This window comes from Embiotoca jacksoni, unplaced genomic scaffold (genome assembly GCF_022577435.1).
Source record: "Embiotoca jacksoni isolate LCO1_2020_lvr unplaced genomic scaffold, fEmbJac1.0.p SCAF_7, whole genome shotgun sequence".
Lineage (NCBI taxonomy): Eukaryota > Metazoa > Chordata > Actinopteri > Embiotocidae > Embiotoca > Embiotoca jacksoni.
This window is the reverse complement of record NW_027185425.1, coordinates 18,801,117-18,822,363: the sequence shown is the minus strand read 5'-3', so window position 1 is coordinate 18,822,363 and position 21,247 is coordinate 18,801,117. Positions and strand designations below refer to the sequence as shown.

General features: G+C 41.3%; 1 protein-coding gene across 4 annotated transcripts in view; it reads left to right on the top strand.

Moving 5' to 3' along the window:
* Positions 1–20,692, top strand: part of ptprua (protein tyrosine phosphatase receptor type Ua) — a 230,122-nt gene extending 209,430 nt beyond the window's left edge. For all 4 annotated transcript variants that reach the window (XM_069175969.1, XM_069175967.1, XM_069175965.1 and 1 more), the window contains 6 exons: positions 2,713–2,862; positions 4,897–5,211; positions 9,530–9,655; positions 15,001–15,158; positions 16,649–16,784; positions 19,637–20,692. In XM_069175969.1, the coding sequence (XP_069032070.1) occupies positions 2,713–2,862; positions 4,897–5,211; positions 9,530–9,655; positions 15,001–15,158; positions 16,649–16,784; positions 19,637–19,699 (948 nt within the window). In that variant the 3' untranslated portion in view covers positions 19,700–20,692. The remainder of the gene's footprint in view (positions 1–2,712; positions 2,863–4,896; positions 5,212–9,529; positions 9,656–15,000; positions 15,159–16,648; positions 16,785–19,636) is intronic.
* The last annotated feature ends 555 nt before the right edge of the window (positions 20,693–21,247 follow it).

Genomic DNA, 21,247 nt, shown 5'->3' with positions numbered 1-21,247 from the left:
CTCTGGAGAAGGTTTTCATCAAGGATGTCTCTGTACATTGCTGCATTCATCTTTCCCTCCATCCTGACTAGTCTCCCAGTTCCTGCCGCTGAAAAACATCCCCACAGCATGATGCTGCCACCACCATGCTTCACCGTAGAGATGGTATTGGCCAGGTGATGAGCGGTGCCTGGTTTCCTCCACACATGACGCTTGGCATTCAGGCCAAAGAGTTCAATCTTCATTTCACCAGACCAGAGAATTTAGTTTCTCATGGTCTGACAGTCCTTCAGGTGCCTTTTGGTAAACTCCAGGTGGGCTGTCATGAGCCTTTTACTGAGGAGTGTCTTCCGTCTGGCCACTCTACCATACAGGCCTGCTTGGTGGAGTGCTGCAGAGATGGTTGTCCTTCTGGAAGGTTCTCCTCTCTTCACAGAGCAACGTTGGAGCTCTGTCAGAGTGACCATCGGGTTCTTGGTCACCTCCCTGACTAAGGCCCTTCTCCCCTGATCGCTCAGTTTGGCCGGGCGGCCGACTCTAGGAAGAGTCCTGGTGGTTCAAACTTCTTCCATTTACGGATGATGGAGGCCACTGTGCTCATTGGGACCTTCAATGCTGCAGACATTTTTCTGTACCCTTCCCCAGATCTGAGCCTCGACACAATCCTGTCTCAGAGGTCTACAGACAATTCCTTGTACTTCATGGTTTGGTTTGTGCTCTGACATGCACTGTCAACTGTGGGACCTTATATAGACGGTGTGTGTCTTTCCAAATCATGTCCAATCAACTGAATTTACCACACGAGGACTCCAATCAAGTTGTAGAAACATGTCAAGGATGATCAGTGGAAACAGGATGCACCTGAGCTCAAGGCTGTGAATACTTGTTTTGTTTTTTTTTCCGTTTTTTATTTTTAATAGATTTGCAAAAAATAAAAATTAAAAAAACGTTTTTAATGTTATCATTATGTGTGTAGAATGTTGAGGAAAAAAATTAATTTAATCAATTTTGGAATAAGGCTGTAACCTGCCAAAATGTGGCAAAAGTGAAGCGCTGCAAATACTTTCCGGATGCACTGTAAATCAACACCATTCAGACTTTTCAGTGTTTTTGGCCACTTGACAAATATCTCCAGTATTCCCTGTCATTTTAGCTCTGTTTTTGGTCTCAACCACCTCCTGAGATAATGCTCCACTTCGTTCACCAGCTAGGGGCTACATTTGAATGTTTTTCATTGGGTGCTAGATTTGTAGCATACAACGGGCTTTTTAGAGCTATTTTTGTCAGAAGCATTCATCTGTTTAGGTTAGGAAAACCAAAACAAGCAGCTGAAAGGATAAAAAAGATCTTTAGCTTAATAGCTAGCTGTAGCTTTTGTTTTGCCTTCTGCATCTGTAAACAGGTTGGTAAGAGACGGGTACAGCAGGGTCAGCTGATAATTCTGTTGGTATCATTAAACTTTGTCCATTTGAAACATTTATTTCATAGTTTATATCAAAGTAAAAAAAAGTAAGATGTTAAAGTTATCTTTTGAGTGGACCCTTTCAGGGTATTACTATATAACACTTTAGCAATGGATTATTTTTGTGAAAAAAAAAGTGAAGAAGAGCATATATGTTTCTTTGTGAAATGTTTGCGGAATAACAGTATCAATGAGTAAAATATTAGCACGTTAGCATGGAACGTACAGTGTCATTGAAATGAGTTACATCTTTTACAATTACTGTCCACCACTAGTTCTGCTTCTCTACAACTTTTCACTGACAGCAAAACGTTCTGCTGTTGTAAAATGGCCTTTTTGGTTTAAAGGTAATTTCATTAAAAAAAAAGAAAAAAAAAAGATTCAACACTCATTGAAAGAATTTTATTCTGTCAAAACATGATTTAGCAGAGAAGTAGTCCCATTAGCGCAGGCTTATATATATATTAAGACAAGTATCAACAATTCATATACTAAGATACATTTTTTATTTTAATTGTGTAAATATACACACAGCTGTCAGGGATTCTATTTAAAGTGTGCTAAGAATGAACTCTCAATCTACAAATAAACAAACCAGAGAAGGCATTAATTATTCCAATAAATAAAACCATTAAAAGTTGGAAAACAGTTCTCTTCTTAACAAGTCTGGAATTGGAGACGGTGCAGTAAATACCAAAACAATGGTATTTTTAATTTAATCTTTTCACCTTTCAGCTGCAGCTCATCTACCAGTTGAATACATATTTCTGCAATTACAGAACACATTAAAAATGATAAATAAGTTGGAAGGGGGACAGTTTTATGTCTGTAATTTTGAATGAGCCCTCGCCTCTTTGATCTTTTGTTTGGTTGAACGTCAAAACAAATTTCTTAGTTTCCTCGTTAATTACACAGCTCGTGATGTTATTTAAATATGATGTGTGGGCAGTGTTTCTCTCCTCTGATGTGTGTTTTCTGCACTTTTTACCCCATTTTATAGACAATTTCCTGCCAGGAAACAATGCCTGAGAGTGGGCATGGCAATGTGAAGGATGTTTGACAGTTGTGACTATTACTCAACATTCAACAGCAGTAATTAAATTCAACATTGTTCTTTACAAGTGGGCAATTAACGGTTAGGATGCTCATAAGTGCAATTAACGGTTAGGACGCTCATAAGTACAACGAGGGCTCTGTCTGACTTTGTAAACCGGTGAATGCCCCCCCACCACCACCACCCACATCCTATCTGCCTCCTGTCTGTCTCTCAGGAGCAGTACGTGTTCATCCATGATGCCATCCTGGAGGCCTGTCTGTGCGGAGAGACTGCCATCCCTGTGACTGAATTCGCTCTCACCTATAAGGAGATGCTGAAGGTCGACCCTCAGAGCAACACGTCCCAGCTCAGAGAGGAGTTTCAGGTAAAGACCCATCCGGGCAAGACGAACTTGATGACAGGAGGCAGGGGATCAGATATTCCCTGTGCTTCCTGGTTATTTTAATCATCGTTCCAGATGGAAGTTTAACACTTCTGCTGCTGTGTTTTGAAAAGGCATCACCCCATATTGAATCCAATTATTCATTGTTTGAAAAGTTCACGATTCAAATGGTGCAAACTAATACAGCAGCAACAATAGTATCTTACTTTGTAAGGGTAGTTTGTAGGTAGAGTGTGTGCACAGCCAAACAGTAGCTTCTTACCTTTTCTTTTGTCTGTAGGTGTAAATACTTGTTGAATCAGGGTTCAATGAACAAAATGCTTCCAAGCATGGTTTCGTGCCCTCTGATGGTTTTTGTCCACCAGCAGTATAGCAGTACTTAGTGAACACTTGTGTCATAGTATCGTGCAGCGTTCGCTCCACCTTCTACACCTTCCTCAGTGGCCGCAGTTTAAAAACAGATCAGGGGTCCCTCTCTTTCCGCTACGTAGCCATGATGGCAGCCATTGAGGGCATTCAGTGCTGGCGGCTCTTTAAGGCCACACATTGGTGCTTAGAACGAAATGCTAACAAGTAACATTACAGATGCTCTGTAGATATGTAGATATGTGTTCTGTTTGTCAGCATGGCAACATTAGCTAATTGTTACCTTAAGATGTGAGTAGTTGGACGTTGAACATAAATTATTGGACAAACTGAAATTTCAACCTGATGATAACACTAGAGTCACTGACATTCATCCCCTGGACATCATACATGTCTGTACCAGATTTAATGGTATTCCAAACTTGAATGTCACAGTTTTGAAATCCATCTGGTATTCAGCTCTTGCCTGTGTGATGTTTAGTAAAGTCGGTTCATTAGCCAATAAATAAATGACCCACACTAAGCAGGAATTTGATGGGGATTTTTTTTTGCAATGTAACAATGTGATAACACATAAACACACAACTGTAAATCAATATTTAATGCGTGACAACACTTCACCATGTAGAGAAAATTGCAGTTCCACATTTAAACTGTCAGAACAGTTGCAGTTGTATCTTTCCCTTTCTTCGATATAAACTATAACTTCAGTGAACTCAGCTCAGTTTTTACTAAAATCACTGCCGGGCATCCTAAAAAGTCAGACAACAATGAAATGTCCAAAACCTGCACTCACTTCTCTTATTTTCTACAGGCCTTGCCCCTACTTGACTTTTTTTTCGTTGTTAAATAAACGTGCAGCTTTTCCTTTTACCTTTCTAACACATGTTGTGTTTGGACTGCTGCTCCTTATTATGAAAATCCTCTGGCTGTTAGAAATAAATTGCTAGTTAGCATGAGAGCGAGGCTGAATATGCTTTCCTAACCACATTCAGCGAATGCAGCAGCCTTTTTTAATGTGGACATTTATGTAATATTATTACTTTGCCCAGTTAATTGCAGTTATTAGTGTTTTATTGATTGGCAACCTTTTCAGAATAATTAGAAGTCCTCTCCTACACATGCAGCACAGCTCTCCTCTCTCAGTGCCGATCACGAGTCGTCCAATCAGAGCTGCAACTTGTTGCTGACACGTAATATTCCAGTTACAAGTTCATTTTAACCAATGGGGTTTATGAAGCAAGTGAGATAATCAGTTCATAAAAAAATTCCATTGCTTGGTAATATGCTTATTCATAATGTATGAGAATGTGTTAAACGCGTTTTTACCCATGAAGCCCCGCTGGCGTTCACACTGATAACAACTGTTTTTTAAAGTTTCCAGGAGATGATTGGAGATGGTTGTGCTGGTCAAGTGTTGACGGTCGGGCTGCTTGTGTAGAGAGTATTTGCATCGCCTCTGTCCATCTCTCTTTGATCCCATTTCTGTTCTGCTGTGTCTGTCTCCTCTTATCTCAATCTTCATTCTCCTTCTTTCACTCTATCTCTGCATCTAAACTGTGAACACACTCTCAAACACACATGCCGACCTTTTCTAATTATCTCCTCCTTCTCCTCTCCGTCACTGTCCTCCTCCTCCGCCCTCCTCAGACTCTGAACTCCGTGACTCCTCACCTGGACGTGGAGGAGTGCAGTATCTCTCTGATGCCCAGGAACCGTGAGAAGAACCGCAGCATGGACGTGCTGCCGCCGGACCGCTCGCTGGCCTTCCTTGTCACCGCCGAGGGCGAGACCGGCAACTACATCAACGCGGCGCTCGCCGACAGCTTCCTCCGGCCCGCCGCCTTCGTGGTGACGCCGCACCCGCTGCCCGGCACCACCACCGACTTCTGGAGGCTCGTGTACGATTACGGCTGCACCTCCGTGGTGATGCTCAACCAGCTGAACCAGTCCAACTCTGCATGGGTAAGAGAAGAGATGAAACTGTCGGATCCTGGAGATAGAAATCATTTTATTATCAATATCATAAGCTTGAGCTCTATTTTCTAACTTATCAGCCCGCCACTTATAATGAAGCCACGGGTGACATTCAATTCCTCTGCGTGACAGCATTTGAATCACAGCAGGACTTTGATTAGTGCCATACAGAGCATTTCCATACACTTATTACTGCAGTGGGTATTTTCACACCTGCATGTTTAAGTGCGGTTAAATCCGACTCTGGTTTCTTTTCCCCTCGGTGCCATTCGTTTGGCAGGTGTGAACACAGTAATCACACTTAAGTGCGGAACAACACAAACACTGAGAACCTTGAGAGGAGGTCTCGGATCCAAATGAACTGTGGAGCGGTTCGTTTGTGGGAATGTGATCCGACATCGATCCGTCCCAGGCAGCAGGTGTATTCCACTAGTTCAAGTCTGACGGCAGCAAGTCTTCTGTGCAAAGTGTGAAGCCGTGGATTACTTTCTAGAGGTTTCCTCAAAGTGTATTCAACATTGGTCTGGTATAGTTTTGCCTTGCGTATTATTATTATTATTGTTAACAGCTATGAGCAACTGCCAACTCTGCTGTTGCTCCGCGGTCAAGTCCACAGCGACAGTTCCCTCACATGTATGAGTCCAGAACACAAGAGCTTTTCTTCTTCCTGTATTTAATTTCTCGCTCCCACCTCAGATACATCTGACCAATACGTTCTCACATGGTTTGTAGTGATCCATGTTAGTTCTTGGGTTTTATTTTTGTGCAAAGAAACTAAACTAAAGGGAAAACACTTCAAGTGGACAAACTCATCAACTAATGAGGACCAGAGCAAACAAAATGTAGGTTTTAAAACTCCCTAAAGTACTTAAATACTTTTTGGGCATTGCAAAAAAAAAAAAATTAACACAAGTCTAAATATTGAATTAGGCCATTAGGTGGACCTGGAAGAAGCCTCTTAATGAGCTGTCAAACACTTTGGGTCTGGGGAGAATTTTTGGTGTGATGAATAAGTCTGACTGTTGTTCATCAGTGTACAGTGCAAACTGTTATCCCTGTTATTCAACTGTTTTGACTAGCTGCCATCAAAATATGCTTTCAAGGTTTATTATCATTGTGGGTTTTTTTACCTTATTAGACACATGGCTGACTGTGGGCACATTTGAATAATGTAGGAACCTCTTATAGGGCTTAAAGGCTTAGTGAATCCCTCTGAGAACAAACATTTAGGAGTCCTGAAATCAGAACTGACACACCCGTTATTTCAAGATTATCCTAATTTAGGAGCTTTAATCTAAGGATCCAGCATATATTCTGTGTTGATTATACAATCTGTAAATTCACACATGCTGTCATTATAAACATAATACATGAGGGTGCGTCTGTGCTCTTAACTTGTGGAGGCAAATAGCAGGAACGTAACATATACGAATGTTTCTTTTTTACTTTTAACACGTGATGTTCTGGGACTCACAGTTCAGGCTTTTTGGTTTTGAGTTCCATTGTCACTGTTTTGAGCTGCCTTTTCTCACTAGAAGCCTGTCATTTAAGCAAGCCAGAAATGCGGCTTGTGGTAAAAAATTTTGACATTTATAAAAATAATGTCAAATAAGACATACAATACAAATACAATAAAAAAAAATAATAAAAAAAAAAAGGTTTAACTTTGATGTCATGATTTTGGGTACTTTTCCACCAAAGGTTCCAGGAAAATTGTAGACCAGGAAATTTCCCACAGGTCAAAGTTCTTTTTAGTACAGTGTGATTTGTACTTCCACAGCAGAAAGCCGCAGTGAGATGAAACAAATTAGTCTGCTGACATATCAGAAGCACAAAGCTCTGAAATTTCCTCTGAAAGTCATCCTTTGGAAAAAAAAAAAATCAAAGCTTGAACTTCAGCATTGCTCCACAGGTCATAAAATCTCTGTTCCGTCCTGAATAAAGGGCGAGTTTCCACCGCTGGAACCCTTCCTGTGGAACAGGAACCTTTGAAGGAAATGTATTTTCTGAGAAGTTTTACCCCCAAAAACAGTCGCAGCTCAGAGGCTGTAGTGCTTTCTGGAGGTTCAGGAACTTGGGTGGGGGTTACAGTGGTGAAAGTCACTGACCGTTTCCGCCAGCATTCATGGCCGCTGTGCACACGAGCTGCGGTCCGTATCACATACTAATTATTTTTACGTTTAGTACGACTGCAACTACTATGTACTGTTGCACGTAGTATGTATATGATTGGAATATACTGCTTCATCATGAAAATGCACCTTGAACTTTGACCCTTTTGGTCATATCTGTCGCGATCCGTAGCGATTTGGAACGACTACGGTTCCTTCTTCTCCTCCTCCTCCCCTCCTCCTTTCTCTTCTTCTTCTTCTTCTTCTTCTTCTTCTTCTTCTTCTTCTTCTTCTCCTTCTTCTTCTTCTTCTTCTTCTTCTTCTTCTTCTTCTTCTTCTTCTTCTTCTCCTTCTTCTTCTTCTTCTTCTTCTTCTTCTTCTTCTTCTTCTTCTTCTTCTTCTTCTTCTTCCTTTTGTGGGTGGAGCATCAGCGACCCCAACTCTCTCTGCGGCTCAGTCATTGTCAAGTATTCTCCACCGCCCAGATGATTGTGGGTCAGAACTGCCAGAGTACCATGCTGGCCTGCATACTGCAAAATATGACAAGATGTAGTAGAACATCCTGGTACTTTTGGCATCCTACATTTCACATACTATGTATCGGGGCATACTAAATCTTTGTCTGGCATACTAAATAGTTTGGTGATACGGATGTTGGAATACAGGGACAGTCTGGATTGTTGGTTAAAAAAAAACTCGATTATAGCTGCAGCTAAGGATTATTTTTATTCAGTTAGCTTATTATTATTTTTTTTTTTAAGATAACAGAAAATTATGACAAAATAATGACAAATGTCCATCACCTTCCCTCAGAGCCAGAGGTGTCCAGGCTGCAGCTCAGCGAACAGCAGCACATTCTCATACATGAGAAGCTGGAGGCAGTAAATGTGTCACTTGCTATACTGTCCTGTCACTCCAAATACTGTCAAGTCAAGAAAAGACAAGCACAAAGACAATCTGCTGCAGCGCTACTTGTAATCACAGATAGAGGCCTGCTCATGAACGTCATAGTAAATAAAGATGACTGCTCAAATGGCCGTTCCCTTTATTGTCTCGTGTGGACAGTCGTCGTGCCGACATGTCATCCGTATCTCACTTTCCTTCAAATACAACATGAATGTGAGTCACAGCGTAGTGTGTGTGTGTGTGTGTGTGTGTGTGTGTGTGTGTGTGTGTGTGTGTGTGCGTCTGGGGTTATCAGATGTCTGGCCTTCGAATGGTTCTCCACCACCAAGCTTCACACCGCAGTCCCTTTGTAGGGGCTGTCATGGCATTAACATGTTCTTATCGTTCTTTGTCTCCGTGTGTGCTCATGCGTGGGTTTGTTCTGCCGTCTCCCTATCGCCGCTCTGTCACCGTGTCATGTCTCATTCCTGCTCAACATTTCCAGCATGCCTGTCAGCTACAGCCTGTCCTTCTTCTTCTGTCACTCTCCTCTCCCTCTTCCTCCTCCTCATCCCTCGCTACCAGTGGATTAACAGTTCACCCCTCCCCCCCCCCCGTCCCCCGTCCCCTTTTCCGCCCCCCTTTTCCGATGTACACGCTCAGTTTGTCCTCCTGAGTTGGGGCTGCCTGTCTCCTGTCTGGATGTATAAATATTTATCTCCCCTCCTGCCCAATGTCACCTGTTAATACCCTTCTGTCAGGGTGAAATGCCGTTATCACTTCCTACTCCAGGGGTCTGCTCAACCCCAAAGTCACCGCGGAGCACGTCAGCATGTCAGCGCCGCTCCCCTGTATGTCCCCGTCCCCTCTCCTCGTGACCTGGGGGGGGGGGTGTGCATCTTTGAAGCGGTGGTGATGGGAGATCTTGGCTCTCGCGTGCGTCCAAACCTCTCAGCTAACTTACTGTTTATCTCCCCCAGGCAGAGCCAAGGTGTCTTACTCCATTAATTTATAATGTGCTAATGGTAATGATTTGGACTTATGAATAATTCAAGCGAGGTGACCGCGGCTTATGTGGAGGATTGTTTCCAGGCATGAGTGTTTTTTTTTTTTTGCTCGTTTAATTTACGGTTGCTATTTGTAGATAATCATTGTCATTTAGGCTAATTGTCTGTGCTGTCAATACTCAGGTGTCTTGTTACTGGCTTCACCACTGGCTGCTGACATAATGATTTGTTCTGCCTCTAGTAAGTGTGGCCTAATGACGAACCCCCCCCCCCCCCCCCCCCCCCCCCCCCCCAATCTCCCAGCCTTGTCTGCAGTATTGGCCTGAACCAGGGCTGCAGCAGTTCGGGCCCATGACGGTGGAGCTTCTGTCCAGGACGGCCGACGATGACGTCATCATCCGTCTCTTCCGGGTCCAGAACATCACACGGGTAAGTGGAACCATCACAAAAAGCCTCAGGAGTCAACACATTTTTACGATAAATATAGATGCGATGGACACAAAACCGAACGCAATCCAAACGCTGAATTTGAGTGCCGCTCCTACCTTAGCTTGATGTTCTGTCTGAACAGTCAAAAACAGGTAACAAGTTCTGTTAGCAACAATAATGAAACTTGATTTTAGTTTTTAATTTTTAGCTGATGATTTCACTCATTATTTTTTACAGATTTTGTCCAATATTTTTGACAATTTCACCTTTTTAGATGTTAAAACACTGAATCATGTCAGCAAACATCGGGCTAATAGCAGCCCCAGTAAGTGCCCCCACATTTTAGAATAGATCTGTTGTTCTGCCACAAATTTACAGAAAGACACTCCCAGACATCTAGTTTTAAAAATATTGTGTCCATTGCATGAAAAAAAAAAAAACATATTTTCCTTTTTTTTGTTTCTCAAGCTGTTCTCATCCCAGATTGTCCAATGATGCTGTTTGTTTCACAGCCCGGTGGTCTCAGAGTCACACAAGGTGCTTTAGGTTTAAGTATCAAAAACAAAGCCATCATGATCAAATGATAACAAAAAGAAAAAAGATAGCAAAAATGCTCATCCGGTTGCTTTGCTCTGTTTTTAGCAGGTAACGACGGTGATAGAAAAAAATGCTGAGTGCCGACATGAATCTTTGTTTGTAGCTTTATTTGAAGAATTCTGTTTTTAATTAGTCTTTGCTTCGTCGTTTACTTCCTATGAACCCTACAGGTTCATTCTCACAGCCATGTTAAGCAGGTTTAATTCAAACAGGATCGACATTTGTGGCAAACTTGATATCCAGTTATCCAGTTAACAATCATAACCATTGTCCCTTAAGAAGTTATAACCTCTGTGTTTGAACAGACAAACAGAGACAAAGTTTGGTTTACATTTTGGGTTGTGTATCCTCAACAGTCAGTGTGACGGACTGCGGTTTTTCTGACTCCTGACATTGACTTCGTGGTTTCACCTCAACTTCCTGAAAGTGGAGTTTCTGCTGAGACAGCGTCAGAAAAGAATTGACTGAACTCTGTGGTCATTTATTAGTGTGTACTGGGCTTTCTAGCTGTGCTAACTGTGCATCTGCTTACAGCCTCAGCATCAACTAAAGGTAACAGATTAATATAAATTCATAAAAATGTATTCTGTAAACAAAAGTAATATTGTAGTGGCTGATCAGGCAGATTTATCAGCTGGCATGAACAATATTTCTAACAGTAGTGTGGGTATTTCTGCTGAAGCAGCCCATTTTTAATATATAACACTGTAGGAGACCTTAGATTTCTGTAAATTCACAGTTTAGTGACATCCAACATCATCATCTGAAGGTTTTCATGTGATTTTACACGTTTCTTTGATTTTGTCCACTATACCTTATCATAAGGAGGCAGTAGAAGGACCATGGACTGTATATACAAGTGGACGTAGATTCAGGGTTCGAAAAATGAGACCCATCTGGAAGTTGCATAAGCTGCGATACCACCAAGTGCCACTAGAGGTTAGCTCCAAAAATCCTCCAGCTCCATACACTCACATTCAACTTCTCTCATAAAACTCTCTCTCATAGAACTTTTTTTCCATGAGTTATCTCAGTGTTGCTAGCAGAAGTCGCTCTTTCTTATTAGTTTCCTGCCAGTCAGTCTGGAAAATAAACCTCAAAAATCGGTGTTTTGGGGGGGCGTGTCTGTTTGATTGACATGCCTGTGGTGCAGTCAGGTTACAGCTATCGGTGGGCAAGGTGTAGTATCGCCAGGTTTCCAATCAGATCGAGTCAAATCCACCCTCCTCCCCTCCAGCTCGTCCTAATATGGTCACTTCCTGCTCCAAACCGCTCCAAACTAGCAATATAGCGGCAGGCAAAATCCAAACTGGAGGCTTCATAACGGCCGTTCAAAAACCAATGGATGACATCACTGCTGGTTGCCACTTCAGCAGGACAGACACAAATACTGTAGATTTTACAGTGTTGTAATTTAACCAACATCCTCCTCGTGGTGAAAGCGCCTGGTTAAAAATAAACATGCTAAGTTTTCCTCATGAACCCGGTTCATGTTCTCAACAGTGTCTAAACGCTTTTGACTTGATGAAAGAATGTAATTGCCGTCTTCGTAGTAAGAAAAGAAACATTAAGATCCGAGTGTAAACTCTGCATCACTCTCTACTGCCTCGATTTGGCGGCTTGACAGAGTTAATTGCTACAATTGCTGTTTTAAATGCTTCATTTTCTTCTGAAGTGACATGTTTTTACTTTCATATTGGATATGGACAAAAACTCTGGTTGTGGTCGCGCCTCAGTAAAAGCACTGCCGCTGCTCTGTGTTGCTGTTGGAAAGCATTTCCTGGCACGGAACCAATTGTTTTAATTTTAAGAGGGTTAATGAAGCCTGATATTAGTATAATGATTCAGAACGGTGACCGGGGTCCCAGCTGGCATTCCTTCTTTCCAGTGGTCAAACTAATTTGCAACATAATAATCCTACTTTCAACAAAGCAACTGTATCAACAATATGATGATGTTATTAGCCTCACGCAGGCCTGATCTGTTTAATAAGCAGAGGTGCTTTTATTTGGTTTTGTCTGAAGCAATCAACAATTACAAAGAGATGGGTCTGTATTTGATCATTTCCAATATTTGACTGAAAAATATGTATCATTGTTTGGTTGGGAGTCTGGTGCTGTGTTCCAAATGGTGTACTTGTGTACTAACACTCATGGGTTTGAGTGCATCAGTGCATTCACACTGTCAAGTACAGAAACATGCAGTGAACTACAAGTACCAGGATGATGCACTAAAAACGGTCCAAAAAAAGAAGTGTGACATGGTGGACACTTTTTAACCCAAACGGTCACCATCTTAGGGGCTACAGACGTAAAGAATTTTCAAATTAAGGCGTCTGCAGCAAGCAAGAATTTATTTTGCACCTCTTGCTTCTGAACAGAAGAATCAGTGTGTTTATCGAGTATGTTACGCAGAGGGCAAAAAAAAACATCTTAATTTCTGGGTAAAATAATTCAAGCTGCAGATATTTCATCGGGTGATGTGGTCACATGTTGAGGTTATTTCCGGTCAGTGCAGAGTGGCAATGTGCGATTTAAAACAACACTACTCTGTCAAAATTCCTGCACTACACAAGAGTCCTAACATGTGAGAGCACTATCTGCTAGTGCACTAGGGAAGTATGTCATTTGGAATACGACGTTTGTGTTTACTCATATCTGGGTTACACCGCTCCCTTCACCTCAGTAGCTCCACCGTAGTGGTCTGTAGGTTGTTCCAGCAGCTAGTCGAGCAGATCTGTCCTTGTCATTAAGCCTCCTTTTACCTGACAAACCCTCCTAGCTCTAGTGCCCACTTACCTCTCCCACGCGGTGGCCTAAACCTCCCCTGTCAGTACCCCCCGTCACTCTCCCACTCAGCCCCTCAATTATCTTGACACAATGTCAGAAACTGTTCCCACATGGCCTCTCTGCAGGATCCTGAGGAGACAGACACCACGGAGCAGGACACCGATAGACTCTGTCCCGAACAGGTATTCTGTTGTCCAATAGATATAGAAAAGGTGCTATAAGTAGCAGTGTTACCAAAATGGTATAATAAGTGTAACAAGTCACAGCATTGTTTAACTTCTACATCACACCAATGGCATTGTTAATACCTGTGTTCTTCCAAATCAAAGGTACCCTGTTTGACTAGAGGCTCTTTGGAGCAGTGTTTTTAGCAGATCCCTGCTTATGTACATTTATGAGGTCATACATACACGCTCGAGTAAACAGTACGCGGGATTTCATGTTATGTTATCGACCACTGGTAGTGTTTTGAAACTTAGTAAGGGAGGAAGAAAACCGTAAACATGGACGTAAACATGGTAGGTTTCAAAAAATGTATTTAAAAATCTGCTTTAATGTTTTATGGAGGTAGAAATTTGTGCCAAATTCAACATTTTGTTTCAGTGAGAAAAACTAGATATAAATATAACTGATTATTTCTGGAAAATAAAGAAGAAAAGAAACATGAAACAATATCCTTTAGGGGGCCATTTCCCACAATCCATTAAGCACGCCCTCGCAGTCTTTGGCCTTATGAAAAGTGTAAAAAAAAAGTTGACCCTCAGTTCAATGTGTGCCGGAGGAACAAACTCCTTTCTGATCCTTGTACTGCAGAGTAAGTGCCTGCCGAGGAACGAGGATGTATGTTAGGTTAAGTGCACCCTGGCATTTTACAACCCAGAAATTGTTTTGTTGACAAACTCACAATCTGCTGAGGTGGGAGTCAAACAAGTAACAACCAGTAAGTCTGAGACATTTTTCAGAAAACCAAACATGTATGTTTTTTAAGCTGCTCCAATCAATATTTTGATATTAATGGATCAGGTGACTGTGTGTCATGTTTTCATTGTGACAAACTAACACATGACTATAACCCAGCTCTGCAGCCACCCTCAGCCTCAGCTGTACAGGACTGTGCAGTGCCTCTTTCATTGTTTTGGTTTTTGAGCCCAAACCTTTGCTTTTTTTGTATCCCCTTCATCACCTTCACCACACAGCAATTTTCAACAAAAGAAGCACTCTAATCCACCTGTTGTGTGCTGTTTGTCCAGCACCAAACTGCACATACAGAATTAGCAAATAGTAGATGAACAGTGAAACATTCAGCGGCTAAATATATTTTTGTAAGGAGTTTTTTTTAAGTCCAAAGAAGAGCTTAAAGGAGAGTAAATATTGGATTTAAATTCCCCAGGTGGCAAGAAACACAACTAGATGATGAACAGTGTTGCTCATTAATGCAAGAATGTTCAAATGAGCTAAATTTGGCTACAGGAAGTTACAAAAAGTTGCAACTTTTTAGAAAAACATCAGTGTGCATCTTCCTGCGCTGCCCCCCAGTGGCCAAAAGCGATGAATCCAGTTTTAGGAAATCAATATGGAAAAACAGTTTTCAAAAGAGTGACATGAACTGTGAATGAAAATGTAACATGCATATTTGTAATGCATAAAAATATACTTTCATTCAAAGGATGATTAAAAATACATAAATAATTTTAAATAGTTGGGATTCTTGGTTGCGTTGACTTGACTCCTTCGTTTTTAACATTTAGTTTTGGGGGCTCTATGTTTACATTAGTTTTGTTAATATCTGAGTGGTATCTCCCATCCATTGCAACTTTAACCTCTTTAGAGGTTAGAAAAAAAAAAAAAAAAAAACAGAAGTCGAACAGCTTTGAACTCTCTGGTTGATCAATCTTTAAATGAGTTTTGAAAAATGAAACTCCTCTCACTGATTCTTCCCCTCTTCCCTCTTCTTCCTAGCTCCAGGAAGGTCAGCTCGTGGTGCGTCACTTCCAGTTCCTGCGCTGGTCTCCGTATCGCGACGTGCCCGACTCCAAGAAAGCCTTCCTCAGCCTGTTGGCTCAGGTTCACAACTGGCAGAGGGAGTGTGGGGAGGGACGCACCGTCGTCCACTGCCTGTGAGTCTGTTTACATACACCACACACACAGTGTCAGGTCGCTATACTTAAAGAAAAGAAAAGAAAAGAAAAGAAAAGAAAAGAAAAGAAAAGAAAAGAAAAGAAAAGAAAAGAAAAGAAAAGAAAAGAATAGAAAAAGGCTGAATGAGTGAAGTGTATTCAAACACCTACACTGTGTTTTTAATTTGTTGTTTATAATTAAGCACTATTACACAAGAGGTTGTGCTTTAACGTCATTAATTGGCACAAGAGTGATGCGGTCAGGACCGAGTTCAGTGAGCATCTCTGTGTAATATTGCGATATTGTGAAGAAATTTTCCTTAAAAATATAAAACTGTGTGATCTCCATTTCCATGGCAATAAATGGGGTTTGACTAACAACTGGTAACGTCAGTAGATTCTCATGTAATGCATGCAATGTTTACTACTCCTTAGTAACGACCTAGCAACAGAGAGGATTTCTAGTCTATTTTTATGCTTTGGAGAGATCGTTGCTCAAACTGAATAAATAGAGCACATAGAAACAGTAAACTGCTTAGGTAGCTCAGTCTGGTTGTAACCAAGATATCTGCTGAAAAAAAGAAATCCATGGATCCATGTATTTTTAAGATAGTAGCGCTGGGTCACCCACTGATGAGACGATCCAAACCCAACAGGCTAACAATTCTCCAGAGGATGGTCAAATCCAAAAGTCAAAATAAAAGATAAATATAATAATTTCCAAATTTCATAACATGTTTTTATCTAACCAGATCTTCTTCGTCAATTCAAACAACCCAATACAAACTTTCAAAAGTCCAGTTGACCAATTCGATTTCTTGGTCAGAATTACTCGTTGTACAGTATAATGGCCTGTGAAGCTGCATAGTATACAGTCCATTTGATGTCCAACATTTATTAAAATGACATTTACAAGTATTATGAATTCAGCCATTCCTCATGAATTTGCCTCTTATGTAAAAAAATCCTTTGAAAGAGCTCTGAGCGTCTCCTTTGAAGGCTGGATGTTTGAATGTTTGGATCTCCGGTAGACTGATTTCTAATAAGATGCCGGACTGCATTCACAGTTTTCACCTTGCTACTGTAATTTAAAACTTGCCTTGTTTGCATTTTAAAAAGTTCCTTCAGCATTGCAAAGTAAAAATTGACCATAAAGTATCTTTGCCTTATCGCCGTCGTCCATCTGCATGTCAGGGCCCTTTCTCCTCTGGAGGTCAGGCTGTGTAAGACATCTCACATCTGATTAGGTCCCAGCTCTCGTATTTTAATGGGAACTTTTCTCAGATATTCATCTTGAAAGTCTGCCAGTTGGCCTTTTTCTGACAGCATGCTTGATCTGTGCTCAGTCAAACTGTGACATTTCACTCTGTAGCTTCCCCTCTGAGAGGCTGTCTGAGCTGCTGCACCACATCTTTATTAGGTCACTCATGTCTTTATGCTTCTTTTCTGTGTTTGTGTCTGTCTATGTGTGTGTGTGTCTACTGGAGCAGGAATGGCGGCGGCCGGAGTGGTACTTTCTGTGCCTGCACCATGATCCTGGAAATGATTCGTCACCACAGCATTGTGGACGTGTTCTTTGCTGCCAAAACGCTGCGCAACTCGAAGCCAAACATGGTGGAGACAATGGTGAGCAATCTAAAGTCTCTGTCTGTCTTTACGTAGATCGTTAGACACTACTTCCTCCGACAGGAAAATAAAAGTGGAAGGAAGTCAGAGAAATGAAATAAACCACTACGCTGCATGTCTTTTACCATTGGTTTCACTTATTTCACATTACATACATATTCTGAGGTTATTGCTACTTCAGACCAAAGATTCACAATGAGATGATTTGAAACTTGTAGTTTCTTGTAATTCACCAGTCTGCAACAGTCTGAAATCTGCCAGTTTACACCGAACAGACAAGACAGTGTAACATCTCCACGGCAACGACTCGCTGTACTTCTGTTTTAACTGTCGGGATTTTTCGTGGCTGGAGAGCCAATAATTTGCAACACCTTAAAAACATGAATAAGAACAGTGACAGTGAGTTAAAGGTTGCAGTGGCATAATTACTGATAATGAAATGGTGAACATTTTTTTTTTTTTTTAAAAAGAAGAAAGTTGAGACTGTGGGAGCACCCATGGGTGCGTTAAGAGAATACCCAGGGGGTGAATTTGAGCTAGAAGATCTCACATCTTTTTTCGGAGCAGTTTCATCATCGGTGTCTCCTCTAATGTGCAGAAAAGAAAAAATAAAAACAGGTTCTAAAGCTACCCACATGGGATTTAACAAGCTGAGTCAGCTGGTTCTAACAGTGTTAGAACTTTTCCCTGAAATGTTCAGAAACAGTGAAATCTCATTCAGGATGTGCTTCATGCTTCAACTGAAACTCCAGGTGGTGCTGAACCATATGGTGACACTTTAGCTACAATACTAATGTTGTTTTGTTGCTATGTTTTTAGAGATTTTTTTTCACAACAAACTTTCGAGGCTAATTTTGCTTGCCAGTGTTTGGCCAAGTGTCTGGCCTTAGTTTGGTTTTCATTAGGTTCTGTCTGTTGAAGCAGTGGCTATAATTCAATTGTACAGTTCATGGGATTGGAACTTTTGACAGTCAGAGAGCCTGTCCTCGATGTCAATACATGTTTAGCCTACTTCCAAATCTGTAACTCACCTCCCACACATGACAAGTTGTTCATTAATACAAATAGGTCTGCAGTTGTGCTCATCAATAGTTGTTTCTGTTGGACAAATTCAAAATAATTCTTACAAAACATCATTGTGAAACGTGCTGACAGCAACCGCTACTGCAGCTACGACGCTATTGTTTGTCTAGGGCCGAAACAAAATAACCTCCGATCCCAAAAAGAAATTGGTCAGTTTTAAAACAATGCTGAATTATAAAGTGAAACAGAAATATTTAAATTATAAAACTGAAACAAACTTGTTTAACGCACACGTGGTCAATGCAGACGTTGCTAGCTACCTCCAGCTAACGTGGTTATAAATTGGCGTCATGTTCAGTATGAACGCTTGATTTGAAATCATGCAGTGGTGATGGTATTTGCATCCCTGGCTTCGTTTTGTTGTTATATAATTGTTTAAATATACATAACATTATCAATTTTTAAATAATATTTAACATCAAAGACTGTAAACTTTGGAAAACTTTCTTCTGGCTCTGTCCAAAGATAATTCATCTGCCTGTCAATAGTTCTGAAGCTAATTAATTCACACTTTTTTTTTTAATCTGGTTTGATTAATCTGTACAAAATTAAAAGTTTGAAAATAACAACTTGTGGTTTTATGGGGGGGGGACTATGTCTTGGCAGGACAGTGTGAATTCCTGGAGTCTTGTCATCTTTGGAGTTTGCCAGGCAGCATCAAATATTTCAGGATGTCAGACAGTTTCCAGCCAGAAAGTAGTCCAACACACTCATCCCCCAATAAAATCACAAGTTGTCATTTTTGAAGTTTATTTTGTACACAGGAAGGAAACAAGATAGTTCAGTTCATTTAAATTTTAATCAGTTCAAATATAAGCAGATTCATTACAATGGACATATGTGAACTGGGACACCCTGATGAGCTGTCTGGAGCTCAACATACCAAGCAACACTAAATAACACATTATCCAGCTTTTGAAAAGTGCATCTATTTTACAGTAAACATTTTAGACCAAACAGGTTATTCAACAAGCTTGTTACCTGTAGACTGAACTAGACTCCCTGTTTCTCCAATCGAACTCATGGCAAGAGAGCAAATAATTGTAAATAAACCAACCCGGTATCTCGGCAATATGTGAAATAGACACGCCCATCCACGACAGTAACACGTGAGATAGCCATGCTTTGGCCTGTCTACGCATGGAAGTTACATGTTTTGTAAGCGAGTAACTTACACGCATGTAAATGTCACATGACATGGGATCATGTGACCAAAGTCCTGCAAGAGAGGTTTTGAGACCAAGTCCAAAGAAAAAAATGTTGGCGGTATTAGGAGGAAGTAGGGGGGCATGGTGGCATTTGTTGAAACCAAGTGACAATGTTTTCCCTGAGTTTTTTGTTTCCTTACACCAACCATGTTCTTCTTCTTAACCCCAACATTGTTTTGTTTTTTTTACCAACCCCAGCCATGCGCTTATTTCGTAACCACAACCATGTGTTTTTGCAAAAACGTACATTTTCCTGTAAATCAATTTTTTTTTTATTTTCATTCACTTCAGGGAAACGTGTAACTTTTAACGCCTAAACAGTGTTAAGTGTGGCTATCTCACATTTTGATGTAGTGGACAGGCGTGTCTATTTCACGCTTTGCCATGATGGCGGGTTGAATAAACTACTCCCTTTAATGTAATTGCTGTATATTAGAGAGTTACTGGGGTAGATATAGACAGAAGGTTGAAGGAAGGCGGGTCCACCAAGAACTAATTTACATCACAACATCTGATAATCTTGGTCACATGTTAAAAACCACACCTCTGTTCCGTTCCTAGGAGCAGTACCGGTTCTGCTATGACCTGGCCCAGGAGTACCTGGACTGTCTGGAGGTCAGATAGCACCAATCCCTCTCATCTCGTCCCTCCTCAAGGATATGGTCCAGATCCTGGATCCTGCATCCTGGATCTTTGCTCCTGCCTCTTTAGTCCATGTATACCGCTCTGGTTGTCTTCTTTGCCATGCGAGGATGTACCGTTGTCTGCCATAAAGGCCGGTTGAGAAAAAGATCACTGGACTACATGTAACATACGACTGACACCCTTTTTGCTTTTTCCTCGGCGCTCTGATCCACCCCGTACTGTTTCGTGCCACTTTACATCTGCCAAACCAGAGGACACCAACAGGAGTGGAGTTCATTTTGTAAGACCACTGTCGAGGCAGCCTGACTACCTGTTGTCCACCTCACCGACGGGATTTCCAAGAGCTCCGCTGTATCCTGCCTTACTATGAACAAACACTGAAAGGGAACTACAGTTGATGCCAACCACTGGGTGAAATTTTGTGTTTGTTTGTAACACTGTAAATGGTGCAATCTGCTGTTGGTGAACATCCCATGTTGTACTGTACTATATTTGAACTTTGTTAAGGGTGAGGCTGATGATTGAAGGGTAACTGAGGGTGAAAAAGAAAGCAGTCGGTCACATCCGATGGACATGTCTGTACAGTGGATTTGTCTTGGACCTATTTTCTCTTTATTTATTCTTCGTGTATATAGATGTTTTTTTTCCTTCCCTCTGGTGTTTCTAGATGTTTTCAACGTCTTCTCAATGTGCCATTCTCTCTGTGTCTGTAAATGGGTTAGGGTTCAACATCTGCATGCCCAGTCTTAAGTGTTTCATTGCAGTGTGTGGCCCAAGTCTGCTTTAGGGTGGATTCAGTGACGTGAATCCTTCCGCTAGTCCTGAGAGAGCTCCATAACAATAACCACGTGTTGCTGTGAGAATACGGCAAAAAAAATCTGTCGCTTTCTAAATTTGTATTTATTCAATGTGTTTTATTTTCTAAATAGTGTATAAAACAGGAAAATAAATAAAGTATGCTGTTGCTTAACAGCCATGCTTTTTGAAGAGATTTATTGTACATCTACTGGACAAAGGCGGATGTAAGTGGGATGGGATTTGATTGGCCAGGCATGGTGCTCTACACTACCGCAGTCAGACTGTAATAGACAGCTGGTTTGTTAGCTTCTTTTTATCAATTACTTAATGGGCTTGGTGGAACCTTTGGCCCAGAAGCGTACTGTGATGTGCACAGAGCAGGGAGAAGCTTCATGAGTACGTACCCCAAGTTTCCCCAAGCTTGATCAACATCAGCACCTGAGTTACACACATTTTTGTGAATATGGTATGTGTGCGTTTGCAATTTCAACATCAGAAAATGCACATCAAATTTTGTGTCAAACTCAGGAAATCTACCTTTGAAATGCTTCAGAAAGCCTACGGCAATGAAGCAAGAGGCCTGGCAACTGCTATTCATGTTTCAAGAGGGGCAGATCGTTACTTTCTGAGACAGAGCACAACCAGGTGGGTTTTTTTGACGTTCGCAGGATTGTGCATTGTGAATTCATCCCCCAGGGTCAGACTGTCAACACAAGTTCTATTGCGATG